At 33.3% G+C, this 15,546-nt stretch overlaps 1 protein-coding gene across 1 annotated transcript in view; it reads right to left on the bottom strand.

Annotated features, from left to right (window-relative positions):
• Positions 1-3,249: 3,249 nt before the first annotated feature.
• The window catches only part of LOC105214853 (uncharacterized), a 58,053-nt gene continuing 45,756 nt past the window's right edge, over positions 3,250-15,546 (bottom strand). The window contains exon 5 of the mRNA XM_011188518.3: positions 3,250-6,657. Within this exon, the coding sequence (XP_011186820.2) occupies positions 6,448-6,657 (210 nt within the window). The 3' untranslated portion in view covers positions 3,250-6,447. The remainder of the gene's footprint in view (positions 6,658-15,546) is intronic.

A 15,546-nucleotide genomic window follows, 5' to 3' on the forward strand; every position in this document is an offset into this window, starting at 1 on the left:
ACAAACACGTTTACTTTCTATATAACTCAATTTTGAATTCTTTTGATTCGTTCACTTTATAATACATATATACATTAGGAACAAATGAAGATAGCGGAATAAAACATTACACAAATACTGTATTTGAGTTGTGACATCACTTGTAGAAAAATTGTGAAAATCGAACCATGACTTTTCAAGCCCTCGATATCGAACATGAAGAACTCAGTGCCTAAGGGTAATTTTTCACCGAAAATATAGGTAAATCCCTCAGATATTATTATGTAATTCATTCCCTCTGAATTTGTTTCCTTTAACAGTTTCTCTCTGTATCTGAAATGGTAAAAATCGGGTCATAACTTCCCCCAGATACCATATACCTAATTATAAGTAATATTATATTAAGTGAGCGTATAGTCTTCGATACATTGTATCTTGGTGGTGAAAACGAGTGAAATCGGTTAGGAATTACCTCAGTCCCCATATACTATTTATGATGTTTTTCGTTATTCTATTGAACTTTATACCAAATATATGGGTCGACTTGTGTTATCTTTATAAAATTACATCAATAAATTGCGAGAGTATAAAATGTTCGGTTACATCCGAACTTAGCCCTTCCTTACTTGTTATATTTTAGGTTAGGTTACAGGGCTGATCTTCGTGACAAAGGTTCTTTGTGATTTCAAAAACACACCGAAGCACTTTGAATTTTCAAATATTCGTTGGCACGGCTAAATTTCAGACTAATTGCCCGGTTCATCAATGGTATGTCTACCGATGTGTATCAATCACAGTCTTGCGTAAGTTGGACTTTGTCAATTGGTATCCGTTATGATTTTTAGACTGACCGTATGTTAATCTATTGGACAATGACGAAGGAAATGGTCTCAATGGTCCTCTCACGATCGGTAAGCTAGAATGTAAGAAGACAGATGTGTCTACTTGTAAGAGTGCCCTTTTCGCAAGTTCATCAGCTTTGTAGTTTCCAGCGGTTCTGATAATGTCAGTCACAATAACAAGTCTAAACGGAGTAGTCAAGTGATAAGGATAACGAGGTCAGACACTCCTGCTTGAAATCGGCTCTTTTAATGGGCAGTAAATGCTCAAATCTCTTATGAAGCCTTACGTCAGTCGCTACCTTAATGGCAACTCAGTCCACAGATGTATGTGATTGGCGTTGCAACCGTTTAGCCGGTTATACCCGAATCGACGATAGTGCGCCACCTCTCTCTCTCCTTCGCAGTTCGGCGCCAGTTGGAGATCCCAAGTGTAACCAGGTCGCTCTCCACCTGGTCCCTCCAACGGAGTGGAGGCCTTCCCCTTCCTCGGCTTCCTCCGGCGGGTACTGCATCGAACACTTTCAGGGCTGGAGTGTTTTCGTCCATTCGGACAACATGACCTAGCCAGCTTAGCCGCTGTCTTTTTATTCGCTGAACTATGTCAATGTCGTCGTATAACTCGTACAGCTAATCGTTCCATCGTCTGCGGTATTCCCCGTTGCCAATGTTCTGAGGACCATAAATCTTGCGCAAAATTTTTCTCTCGAAAACTCCTAGTGTCGTCTCATCTGATGTTGACATCGTCCAAGCTTCTGCATCGTAAAGCAGGACGGGAATGATAAGCGACTTGTAGAGCTTGATTTTGGTTCGTCGAGAGAGGACTTTACTGTTCAATTGCCTACTCAGTCCAAAGTAGCACCTGTTGGCAAGAGTTATTCTGCGCTGGATTTCGAGGCTGACATTGTTCGCGTTGTTGATGCTGGTTCCCAGGTATACGAAATTATCTACGACCTCGAAGTTATGACTGTCAACAGTGACGTGGGAGCCAAGACGCGAATGCGCCGACTGTTTGCTTGATGACAGGAGATATTTCGTCTTGTCCTCATTCACCTCCAGACCCATTCGCTTCGCCTCCTTATCCATGCGGGAAAAAGCAGAACAAACGGCGCGGTTGTTGCTTCCGATGATATCAATATCATCAAGAGATAGAACTCTGTACGGTAAAATATTACGATTAATAATATTATACAGCATGATAAAGGATGAAATCGGATTATAACCCCGCCCAGATCTCAAAGCTCTACAACGTGTTTTAATACTCTCACCACAAATCTTAAACTTGATGACAAAGATGATACAGAAAAGCAAAGCTATATCTCCCTTCCGTTTTTTTTCTCCATTTTTCGTCGCCAGTCACCATTCGCTTCAAAAATGGGTCGAGTTCGTTCCGTTTCAGCAGCATATCGCAGGCGTTGATTCGGTCCAGAAGGTTTTTTTGGGTCAAATCATGCGGTACCCAAACATCGAGCTTTTTTGTGTATCTAGCCTTCTGCACATGGTTTAAAATGGTTTGGTGACTAACTCCCATCTCCTGGGCGATGTCACGAGATGCCACATTCTGGTCTAACTCGATGTTTTCCATGATTTGATTGGTATTCGTCGTTACATCGTCGCTCTAAATCGAAACCATTCCTTCGCGGTTCGAAGTGATGGGGTACCATCCCCCAAAACACTATTAATCTCACGGAACGTTTCTCTAGCGGATTTGCCTTTCACGAAGGAAAACTTTAAAATAGCGCGAATTTCGGCGTTAGTGAACTCCATGTTTACATGTCTTTAACTGTTAAACGCAATATCCAAACTAATCATGCATAGCGGCGTTTTGTAGGTTATGTCAAGACCTTTCAAAGATGTTTATTGCCAGATACGAGACCTGTAGCGCTTCGCTTTATACATAGCCGCGAAATTCAAAATACAGAAAAGCGGAAGGGAGATATAAGGTTGATTATAATATCTTCTTTGAGGGAAAATGTTGCTGTCCAGTTTAAATGAGGTGACTATTAAAGTATTCGAGGGAATGTTTTTATATATATATTTATTATTTTGAAACTCGAAGCTGTATAACTTATTGGTAAGTGCTTCTGTCGCAGTTTCAAACTTATTCAAGAAAAAGTCGTTTATGATGTGTAAGTTGAGTAGCTATTGTCGAAATAGATCACTGATGATCAGATAAATAAATTATAAAGTTTTAATGAAAAATTGTGAGTCTTTTAATTGGATTTTCTATTTCTTTTGAATTTCCGCTGAATCTAAACAAAATTAATAGTAAAATACTCAGTGAACTCGTGAACTCTATAAAAACTAAAAAAAAAAAAACAAATTGATGTTTTTACTACAAATAATTGCTATTTGTAAACCTTTATTGAGATTTATAAAAATTATTGCACATTAATTGTGTTTTACTTAAACACCTGCATTTACAAATGAGTACAAATACACAAGTATATATATAATTTGTGAAATAATATTTTCATAACAAAGTAATAACAAAATATTAATTATAGTATTGCACATAGAAATTATTTGTGAAGATCAAAATGGCTTAATTATTAAAATGTATTGAAAGGTCTATTAAAATGAAAAATTGTAATAAACTGGAATATTATAGAATCCGCAATAACAATTAGTAGTAATATTAGTAAAATATGTATTAATAAATACAGTTAATGAAATATAAAATCTCTCTAGAAAAATGAAAAATAATAATTGATTAAGATTAAAATAAATAATAAAAAAATCTAGAAATTATTAGAAATATTTTCATGTTGTTTTATTTAATAAAATTATTTACTACCAAACAATATTAGATACTAAAATACATACAATTTCGAAGACTTATTTATACTTATGCAAAATATTTAAGAACACCGAAACCTTTAATTCTTAAACATTTTGAAAGAAATTGCTAAAAAATAATGAATGGACACAATTTAAAAGTAATAAATTTTAATAAAATTCAGCATAAATTAATTCTGTTTAAATATTGAAATATCTTTAAATCGCCATTATTAAAAAAAAACTGTAATCATATTATTTCACCACGATTTACGGAATTTTTTTTACAGTTAATCAGTGAAAAATCGAATTTACACCAAATTAAGTCAAATAATTTGATTATTGCTATTTTTGCTGCAGCGCCTCTCGCTGACTTTTCAACTCTTGCTCGCGCTCACTATATTTGGTTGTTGTCAACTTTATACAGTTTATAATTGCATTTCGTATTATTGCATTTTTAATTTAATTTTCGTAATTTCTGTACGGTTAATAGCTGGCAGAGAAGAAACGAAAAATGTTGCAACTACAAAAAGCTTAAAAAAAATTTGAAAAACAAAAAACACTAGCACACATACTCGAAAGTGTTGCAATATATTGTAGCAGGCAAATTCATTAGCAGTGTAGCGAAAATAATTAGTGAAAATGGTGAAGCAAATGAACAGTTATTTTGTGTATGGTATGATGATGAATGTTTTTTTAGAGGAAAAAATTGCTATTGTATGTGATATTCGCTTGTTATTTATTTTATAATAATTAAATAAAATCATTATAATCAACAATATTTATTTTACAGTAGTGTTAAAAAATTACCAGAATTTCAGTGATGATGAAATATTTATCAGTGATGGGGTTAAAATGTGGCTATTGTTATGATTTTGGCGGAAAAATTCGAACTTTATTTTAAATTATTTTGAAATATCTTTTGTTCGGAACATATTATTTAAAATAAAAAAATATATCTTTTTTAAGTTTAATATAGTTAAATTTTCTAGTAATTGTAATATTAATCAATACGAACACTAGGAAAATTAATAATTTTAATTTTAATTTTATTGCTTTAGAAAAAAATCGGAAAAAATTATTATTTTTTTTTTAATTTTTTAGGTTTTTAAATTTAAAAATAAAAATAATTTTAAAATATTTATAGTATAGACAATTTCAATAATAAATGCACAGGACATTCTTTTTTATAGCGTTTTTAGACAGCCAAATTAATCGATTAATTAATATTTTTATTGAGAAACTCTTTTTTGCCTTTTATACTGGCGGCTACTCGATAACCGATCAGCTGTTATACATTTTTGTTTTTGTTTAATCAGCTGATTAATTTTTTTAGCAGCGACATGAATAGTCGTCTTTGTCGCAGGGTTGCATTTGATGGGGGAGGCCGGTTAATTGATCAATTAGCTCCTGCGTAAAAAGGCTATAAATCTTTTACAAAGTTAACCAAACAGAAATTTTTGAAATTATTGATTTTTTGTCATCATCTTAAATATGTATTATTAATTTGTGATTTAAATAATTTTAATTTCTTCAAAAAATGAAATTATTCAAGAAATATTTATTTATTGTTTTTTTTTCTAATATTAAAAAAAACTTTTTTCAACATTTATTTCATTTTTATTTGATGAAATTATTTAATTCTGTGAGAGTACAGATGAGGCTTACAAAAGACAGCAATAGTGAAGTGGAAGTCTCAATATTATACCCCCAATGGGGTGTAATAATAAATAAGTTTTTAAATTTTTAATAAAAGAAATTTTAATAAGAGACAAAAATTTAGTTTTAAATTTTGTTATTTTATTTGGATTCTCTCTTCTAATTTGGATTTGTTCTTCTAGAAAAAAATTGTGAATTTTTTTGATTAAATTAAACACTTTATTACATGACTAATGTTGATATTTCCTAACCTCTAGAGTTGACAAAATATTTAAAAAAAATTTCGAATAAATTTTAAATATATTTTTTCCATTAATATGGAATTTTAATTAATTTTTTCTACATTTTACAAGGCAGAGTTTAGTAACAGAATCGAAAAAATATTTTGTTTTGTTAAAATCAATGAAATTGTTAATTTAATAAATTTTTTATTTCAAACTTGTGCTTCAAAAAATAAAAATAAAAATTCTACACATTTTACAACAATAAAATGAGAAATAAAATAGTAATTAGAACTCATGATTTATAAAAATAAACATGAGTTTAATGAATATTTTTTTCAGTTTCAATAACAAACACATAAAATAAATACAACAACAAGAAAACAAAAGCAATAAAATTTTGTGCCAAAATCAATAAATGAGAGCCTTTAAACACAACACAAACACAGCTAATATTAATAACAACTATGTATGTCAAATGGTTTCATTGTTGCCAGCCTGCCGAATTGCAATAATATTATGCAACTGCAAGAAAAAGTAAATAATAAGCACCAAACACACACGCATACCCACGAGTGTTGTTATTATTTGTTGTTGTTGTAGTCGGCCAATACGCAAACGCAATCGAATTGAGCCGTGAAAACCGCGATGCCAATCAATGAATGTTGCGGCGCCGTTTTTGTGGCCGCTGCATATTGTCGTTTGTTGTTGTTATTGTTGTTGGTATTGCTGGTGTTGTTGACACCACTGTTTTTGTCAGCACTACAGCCAAACTGTGATTTTTTTTTTCAGAAAATTGCTGCTTTTTTGCTTGGCATCTCTCTTATATACCGCCTCCCCGCGCTCTAACTGTCACACCCTGTATTTTTGGCTTGCATTGTATGCTGGAAATTGGTTTAAATTGACTGAATTGCTTACTTCTGTATGTGTGTGTGTATGGATGACGTTTTGTGGCGCACCCGACACCCGGCTCAGTGTCCCGTCTCGAAGCTGACATCCGCATGGAATCCCGTATCGTCTGCATGATAAATGACATTCTGTATACGTCCGTCCGGTAATAAAATATGATATTGACCGCGCGTCACACCATCCAAATCACGATTCTGTTTGTGGCCAAAATCATTGCCGGTATTAAAATCACGTATACGATAGCCGAATGCATACTTTGCGGCGTATTGCAGCTGCAATGAGATAAACATAGAGAGTGCATGTGAGTGAGAGCGAGTTGAAAATATATTAATACTATGATAAAGGGAGAGAGAGAGAGAGTCAATACACTGAGTGGACACTAGAGAATTCATAAAAAAAATATTGTTTTAACAAAAAAAGTTGAAAGCGTGAAAATATATACATAAATATGGCGATGTCTGTAAGCTGAAAAGTCAATGAATGAAAAAATATGCGGAAAAAAATCAGCTAAATTGAGATAGCTGGCATTCATTGGTTATGGCTTATATTTTTGTGCTTGTGTACACATCAGTTTAAATGCATACATACATACATACATTATCTGCATACAAGTGTGAAAAGTTCCGATTGTGACAAATTGAAAAATGAAAAATGATTTTTTTTGAAAAATTACAGTTTGTGCATTTCCATAGTACAATATATGTATGCAAATATATAATAGATCATAGAACCGTGTGGGAAATTTAAATAAATAAAATGAGGTACTGTTGAAACCAATGATATCAAAACGTTTATTAGTCTCGAACCCAGCAGAACCTTTAATATTTCCAAAAAATCTTCAGATTCGTCTCTCAAAATTTTAGCCTCCAATGACAATGGAAACTACCAAAAATTTAAAGGAATGTTTCACCAGTACTTCCACATCTAAACTATTAGTCAGGATGTGAAGAGTAATAAAATAACATATTTTACACGAAACACTGAAATTAAAGTTTTCTCCTGAACCATTATTGGAACGGGAATAAGTTGAAAAGGACTTAGATATTATCATTTAAATCAGCGCTCGCTCACTAATTACAACATAACCTATACAATCTGATTTTACTTTCGAACACGGCGTCTACAAAAACAGTCCCAAACACTGTTTCAGGGAGCCTTTTTAATTCTCTCTCTCTTCCTCTTTAATCAGCTTTGAAAATAACACCCTACGAGATCATCTTCCACTGCCTCCTTTATGTTTTCCAAGAGATTATTCGGCTCTTGGACTCCCTAGCCGACAAAACAAATGTACACCAAACAAAACTGTCAGTCTTTAGCTTATACTTAGAACTAATAAAGTAAGACTGAGTTTTAGCTAAGGTACTGTGATAATCCAACAAGCAAAACCAAACTTTAAATAGTGAAGGAATGCTCGTCATCTATAATTGAAACTCTATCAGATTTCTCGAAAACTAATTTAGTCTTCATCGCTATGATTGGCGTATGGGTAGATACAGACCATAATATATTCTGAACGTGAAATATCAAGTTGTTAAGCGGTTAACTGAGGGTCCTTAATTTTGATAATGGTGTGAAATGTCACTTTTGAATCCAAATGATGGAACATCAGCGTATTTTCGTATTATATAGATAATGATTCCATTCTTTTGGATCTTACATTACTAATTTCTTGGTAGGTAGGATAATGAAAAAATATCTTTTTCGCCGCAGCGTCCTTCATCTATATACACTCCTTTATAGAATATTAATAATTATCTATTCCTCAGCTTACACTAAGTATCGAACATATTTTCCACATTTTATTTGACTTAGAGAGGATAGATTGAAAATGTATTTGTTTAGAGTTGATGCAGAATGTTTGAAAACTAATATCAAGGCATTTTCTTCCACTAAACTTTAATAAATTATTTCCAGTTCAGTGAAAACTATGTTTTCCAAACCCCTCATTTGCTAAGTCTTATCTCAAAATTGGATAAAAAATTGCTGTAGGGAAGTTGTTAGATACATGCATAAAGGGTATATTGTTGCATGTAATATTTTTGTCAAACATTTTGAGTTGCTTTGACGTCGGTGTCTTTCAACTAAACATTTAATGTTTGTAGACATGTATACCATTCGCGTACATATGTATGTAGGTACCGTTGTAAATATACATCGAATATTTCATTTTGTACTTTCTGTAGGTTTTGACATGCCATTTGACACTTCCAACTTGATTTGTGTGTTTCAAAAATACATTTTTGTGCATAAATTTCTAATACAGAAAACGAGTTTCGAAAGCAGGCGAGATTTATTACAGATTTTTGTTAGCGACATACCAGAAATTTGGATACGATTTTTATTATTTTGCGATGAAACAATTATTTGCAGATAGTGACAAAATGGGTTTTTGAATCTTGATTGTTTTTGAGGGAGCAAATCTAGCAATATTTGCAATGATTATTTTTTTATTATATGTAATTCTTTTTCTTTTTTTATGGGTTTTTAATTGCTTGTCGAATGAATGAATTAAAACTCAGACAATAAAACGTAAATTCAATGGCAACATTCCTAATCTCAATCATAGAATCATGAATCCGGGGTTAAACAACATACATGATAATAATGAACATCCAAGTTATAAGTACAGTCCAAGCCATAAAATTATCCAAACAAACGAATAATCTATTTAATGATCTAAACTGTGCAACAAATCCCTTGGTATATATCTTGTTTTCAGATGATTCATCGCCCCTCAATTATTAACCAATAGCTGCCTAATTGGGTTACGACGATTATCGAAGTTGTCTGAATAGCTAAGATAGAAAGGAAGTTGAGATCGAAACATTAGGATCCCTCGGCCTGAGACTGAGATTAAAACATCATGTATCATATCTTTGGTTAATTCTTATACCATTCTCTAATATATTGTCTAAATTTAGTTTACTAATGTACTGCTTTTTAAAAATTCTCGACAAATTCATCTCGATCATTTTGATTAATTGTTGACGTGAACCATAATCCTAAGTTGTACTGAGTTCGCCTGATCTTCTTAGCTAAAATTCAAGGTTTTCGACTCAATGTATACAAGTAAATATTGCAAAAGATGGAATACCTTATATAATGAGGTTCCAACGTCAGTTGTTCTCCAAAGATCTTCTTTTACGGATAGTTTATCCCTTTAAAATTTACGGAAAATGGACAAAATCATTGAATGGTAAGACTAAGTATATTATTTGGAGTACTTGCAGAAGATATGTGGTGATGTAAAGTGGAAAGATTTTATATGAAATATATGAAGAAGATCTTATAAGATTAAGGTTATTCCTCAGTATCTAACTTCATTCAAAAACCCTTTCATTGTGATACATCCAGTTTTTAAGGTCATATTTTACTTAAATAAGAACACTGTTACAGCCACTTCAAAACAAATATGCCAACAAACACTTACTCACATAAATCTCCTCAATCTCCGCAGAAAGCAGAAAATTATACCTTTTCATATTTTCCAAGAAATTGCCTATGATTACTCAAACACTTGTCACCGCTTCTAATCAAATTTTCTGCACTTTGTCGGAATTTCCCTACAGTTTTGGTGACCGACGGATACCTTTGTGAAGATTTTTTGATTTTATTGATTTATTGCTTGACAAATAGGCATGGAAAGCGACAAGAAATACGCCAAAACTCGCAAAAGGGCAATCACAACAATTCTCAACACTGCCGTCCTTGCCCACCTCCATGAAAAATGTATGAAAAAGTGCTTAGTTACTATTGACAATTCAGTGGAGAGTTTGTTTTTGTGTCCTCTGCGACTTGGCAGCAAAGAAGTTCATTACTCCTGCGGGATCCATGGCGTGACAATGCAAAAAAGCAAAAAGAAAGCAACACAGTGTTGCACTCGATGAAGTTATTGTTGCTGATTAGTTTTGTAATCAATCACTGTTTGTGTAAAGTGTAACTGTGGTGTGGCGAGGAGCAAGGGGTGAGTGATTTCATTTGTTTTCCGGGGTGTATGATTTTCTAAAGCTTGTTTTTTTCGTGATAATGGGTAGGAGTGAGTTTAGTGATGTTTATTGATTTTATTTATATTTTTTGGTTCGTTAATATTATGGATGGTTCCACTAGATGAATATACGATATTGTAGTACTTTTTCAGGGTCGTCTTAATACTTCTCGGTACCTACACGTATATACACGATATAAGGGCAGTCGGCCTATATAAAGGGTGATCTCGGAACGTTTACTTTAGTCTGAGTTCCTGTACAAATTTAGTAATAAGTATAAGAGATGATAACAATTGATTAATAGGGGTCTTGTAGTATTTGACGAATTTTTTCGTGAAAAATTTATAAACTCGTAGTTGCCGGAAGAAACAACAATTAGGTTGGCTCTATCGAAGCCCTACCTAAGGCTAATAAAATATGACCCCCATTAACGGCCGTTACATTTCCTTCCTCGAGGGACATCCTTCATCGATTTATAAGCAATAAGGTAAGACAGTTGATGGGAATAGTTTTAAGTGATCTCAGGAAAACAATATGGCTTCTACACAAGAGGTGATTATATGAATTTATTGATCCAGTATGAGATATTCCTGATCCGTTTTATTGAAATATAGTTAAGTTATGCCAGATCAGGCCAAGTTAGGTTTCGGGTCTAATCTCCTCGAAAGAGGTCCCACTTGGGCAGTTGAAACAGCAATCTTTTTTGATATCCAAAAACCCTTTGCCCCGGGTCAAGAGATCCTCAGTTTCATTATATTCATAAATCTATTGAAACCTCTAATTTCGATTCCAGCAGTACAGAAACAATTGTGGAGATGTTTCTACTTCGCCTTCTTACCTAATATTTCGACAATTGGAGTCGATAATAGTACAAATAATTTTATTGCCTTATCCTTTCAATAACTGGGTACCTGGCACTAGCTTCATTCTTTCTAAATTTTAGGTACCGCCTCATTCGCTTCTCTTTTCACTATAGCCAATATGCATCTCTATAAATGCATTTGTCATTTTCGCACGCCCCTTCCGCCGCGCCCCTCTCTCAATTACCAGCCATCTTGCCCGACAATAATCAACACGGCTGACTGACTAGTTGAAAATATCTCTTACATTTGCTGTTTGCATAGTAAACAGCATTTTTTCTGAGCGCACACTTAGTATTGTTGTTATTATTGTTTTGTATACAAATACAAGTGCTAACGGTACTAGGTTCCATAACCAAAGGCGGCTCATGCATTTACTCTTTTGAGCTGGCTTTGCCACTGCCATTTCCGTTTCCGTATCTGTTTCTTGTTGACATTGACTTTGCAACGCGCTGATAACGAACTTTAGCCACACCAACAACAGCACTACATACGAGGAGTTTAGTTGGCGATCGGCAAGGATATGCTGTTGTGTTTTTTTCTTGCTCCGTAACTATGCTTGAGCGCTTCGTAATGGTTGTACGGTTCAATGCATGCTTTTTGGAGTGCCTTGCATTGCACAAATGAACGGACTTTTATTTATTCCTTTTTAATGCACACTTTGGGTATTCTTTTCCAATTGAGTTTTTTTCTTTCTCGATGTGGAGATATTTATCACAGTTGTGTGAAAAATATGTGTAATATGAGTTGAAGACAAACGTTGCTAATATTTTGCTTGGAGAAATATTCGAGCTCTTGACATCTAACAACTGTTCTGGACAACTGTGAATTTTATTATGATATTTAGTTTGACAGCTTTTCAATACCTCGTAATATTTGACGAATATTCATTCAAAGTATTCACATTGATTGGGTTTATGAATAGGGTTATACAGTTCCTTGAAGAAGATTCTTCTCAAGAGATGTCAAACTATCAGAAAGGAACGGCTGATAAAATCCGTGAAACCATATTATGCCGTCGAAGAAAGATAGTTGGTACGCTGTCTGAGAGCATCAGGATCTTACGTGTGTGGGTAGGTAAGATTTTAAATTTCACTGCTCCAGAGTTAGATTAGATGGATTCGACGTCAATGCAAATGATGTTTTGTGTAATTTTATTTCTATTAAGGAAACACAGATATGTATATTGTAATATCCAATTGAACTACCATGAGTAGTCTCTCGATAAATGAGAACCTTAAGTATATTTCTTAGGATGTATGAGTCGTGTGGCTGGTATTATAGATTAAAAACTTATGACTAAAGTTTGAATTTTGATATTTTTGAATAGTTCCAGAGTTGAGGTAACTAGTTCTTAAGAGAATACACAATGTCGAGTCTCGAGTTAAGTTAACTATCTTCCAAAACATTTCGCGCGCATGAGTGAGGATTTTATATTTGCACCAAATCGGAAAACGAAGCCAATTGTTTACCAATATAGCTTTGCCGCTTATTTTTCTAAAGAACTAGCTATCGAGTCTATATTTTCGGATGGATGTCAAATTGAATACTGTTAACTGTTAATGTTAACTGTTCCTGGAAGTTAAGTTCATAAGGTAAAACCATGAATAATTATGGCTCTTAAGGTCTATCCTGGAGCTGTTCTGATCGTTTTATAAGGTAATAGGTGATCTGGATCTTAAATTATTCGTTGTTGTTATTTGTTCTATGCGCATGTTTACACTAAAAGTATCCAACGAAAGCGACTCAAATATATGTATGAGTATTGTCAGATAAAAGGACCTTTGTGAATATAGCACTTGTTGTCTGTGAATGATTTCTGAAGTAGATATGAGAATCTTAGCTCAGAAGAAGACTTTGTGAAGAGTAAAATTTATTATGATATTTCTGAGCAAACCAGTTATTTGTTAATAATGAAAGATTTTGTTGACCTTTGCACTGTTAGGTCATGCACCCAAAATAATCCAATCAAAATTAATTCTTAGGAATAAAGTCGGAAAAAATAAAATAGTTTATATATTATCATATAATGTTCACTATTGCCATGTATTTCTCCCAGTTTTTCTTTTTTGCAAATTTTCCTTTTTCTCTTTTTATTTATTTTTTTCCTCTCCATTTTCTTGCTCATTCGCAGTTGTCCTGTCACCGCTGTTGCTGATTTGCAGATAAAGTGTGAAACGTTTTTCAATATCGAACGTGATGTTATTTATTTTCGTAGCTATTCGTAAATACCTTTTCATAAGCTAGACGGTGTCAATATGTGCAATTCATTGGCATGAAAATATCACCAGCCCCCATTGATACCCCCATTCCTTATATATAGCTAGTTGTGACATCTTCATCAAGCTGCACGTATTCTCTCTTCTCTCTCTCTCTCTGCTTTGACTATTTTATTTCTATTTTCTAATTTCATTTTTATCCTTGTTGCATCACGCCTGTCATTGTTAACAGTTTTAGTCCTCGATAACGATTTTGTTGCTATTTTATGTTTGTCTTTTGTGTTTTTCTCCAATATATATGCTCTTGCTTGCACCTGTCATTCATTGCACTGCTGTGATTTCTAGACTAGGTTTATTGTTGGTGTTTATTGCAAATGAAAATGAATGTTGCAGGCGTAACTATTTTTGCTAAGCTATTGAAAAATTACAACAACAGTAACTTGTTTATTTGCTGTCAAAATGAACATAATGTCATTTACATTTTCCATATGAAGTAATATGGGCCATAGAAGTCAGCGAGGATGATTCTTAGTTTAGATTAGGAGAGTATATCAGATTCCCTTATTTCCTTGTTTTGGGACAATGTTACCTAAAGCATCTGAATTTCAAACGACATGAAAGAAGAGACTTTTTATGGATCTACCTCCAGAAATCCGGATATTGCCCTGATAAATTAATTATTGTCCTGGATGAAATCAAACTAATTGATACTAAGGGATAAGGGGATCATAAAATTATTATTTTCTGAAACTATTTTCTGTTCTATATTTTTCCTGATACGAAGATTTTCTAGCGGTTAATATCTATTATATTTTGAATATCTCAGCCTCAGCGATAGAAACTTCTAAGTATTTTTTTTCGAGGGAATAAAAAAGCTCCAGCAGTGCCCTCTAGTGGGGTTCGGGGTATCATTGTAGCTATGTACATCTCTCGGGATCTTAATGAAAGGAGTATATGTGTCCTTTGCTTATATATCGATTAAATTATTTTGTAGGCTTAATGAGATCTGGATACCAAAATACCGAGAGAAAGTTAAAATTATACCTCTACCAAATCCTTACCATTTGTTGTATTATTTTTACTGTGCTATGGAAGTCAAGTATTAGATAGAAGAAAACACAGTTATTTGCCTTTGTTTACTGTGTTAATTGGAAGATGACGCGGAGTCCAAGTTCTTTATTAGAATCTGTTCTAAGAAACTTTGATTACAGTCAACTGATGTTACCAAATCAAAAAAAGATGAAAAATACTCTGCCAATTTTTAGTAAGAAATTTTATATAATGATCGACATATGAAAATGTGAAAAAAGTAATTAGAGATTAGATTCTTCAAGATAAATGTTGGCTTGTATGGACTGTTTCTTCAATTTTTTATACCAGATTATATTATGCTAAGCCTCTTATTAGGACTGATTTAACGTTTTCACACATTCAACTATTTGCACATCGAACGTTTTTTTACAAGTTGTTATTGTTGTTGTCGCAGGGTAACAAAATCCTCTGTTGGTATAAAGCTTCATCCATTCCTGAGCGAATGAAGTCGGTTTAACAAGAATCGCCATAGAAATATGGCGATGGAATAACAAATGAACTGAAGACACACAGTAGTCAAAAGTATTTACACACGGCGATTTAGTCTTTATCCTTGGATTTGGTTTGAGCATAACAACATTCATAACAACCTAACTCAGCCCGAAAATATAAAAATTGGTAAATAAAATGCAGAAAGAAAAGGAATTATCGATTATAACTAGATTGGAGACTGTTACTAAGTTTAAGACTGGGGAGTTGGTTCAAATTTATAGAATTTTATGGAATACTGTTTATAATGTTATTAAAAAAAGGATACGAAATATTGCAAGGGCAATTTAAAGATAACTGGCCGGAAATCTGAGATAACTCAAAGAGAATGCAGCATCGAATCAGCATATTGCATGAACAGTCAATGATACTACACTGCTCAGGACATTAAAAGAGTTAACATAAATACCTGACGTTTTGCGAAAATGAGTCAATATTTCCGAATATAAGAAAGCGAAATGTCGGTTATTTGTCGGTCAAATTAGATCCGGGAGCCTGCCGTGGGCAGATAATGC

This window comes from Zeugodacus cucurbitae, chromosome 6 (genome assembly GCF_028554725.1).
Source record: "Zeugodacus cucurbitae isolate PBARC_wt_2022May chromosome 6, idZeuCucr1.2, whole genome shotgun sequence".
NCBI classification, from domain to species: Eukaryota; Metazoa; Arthropoda; class Insecta; order Diptera; family Tephritidae; genus Zeugodacus; species Zeugodacus cucurbitae.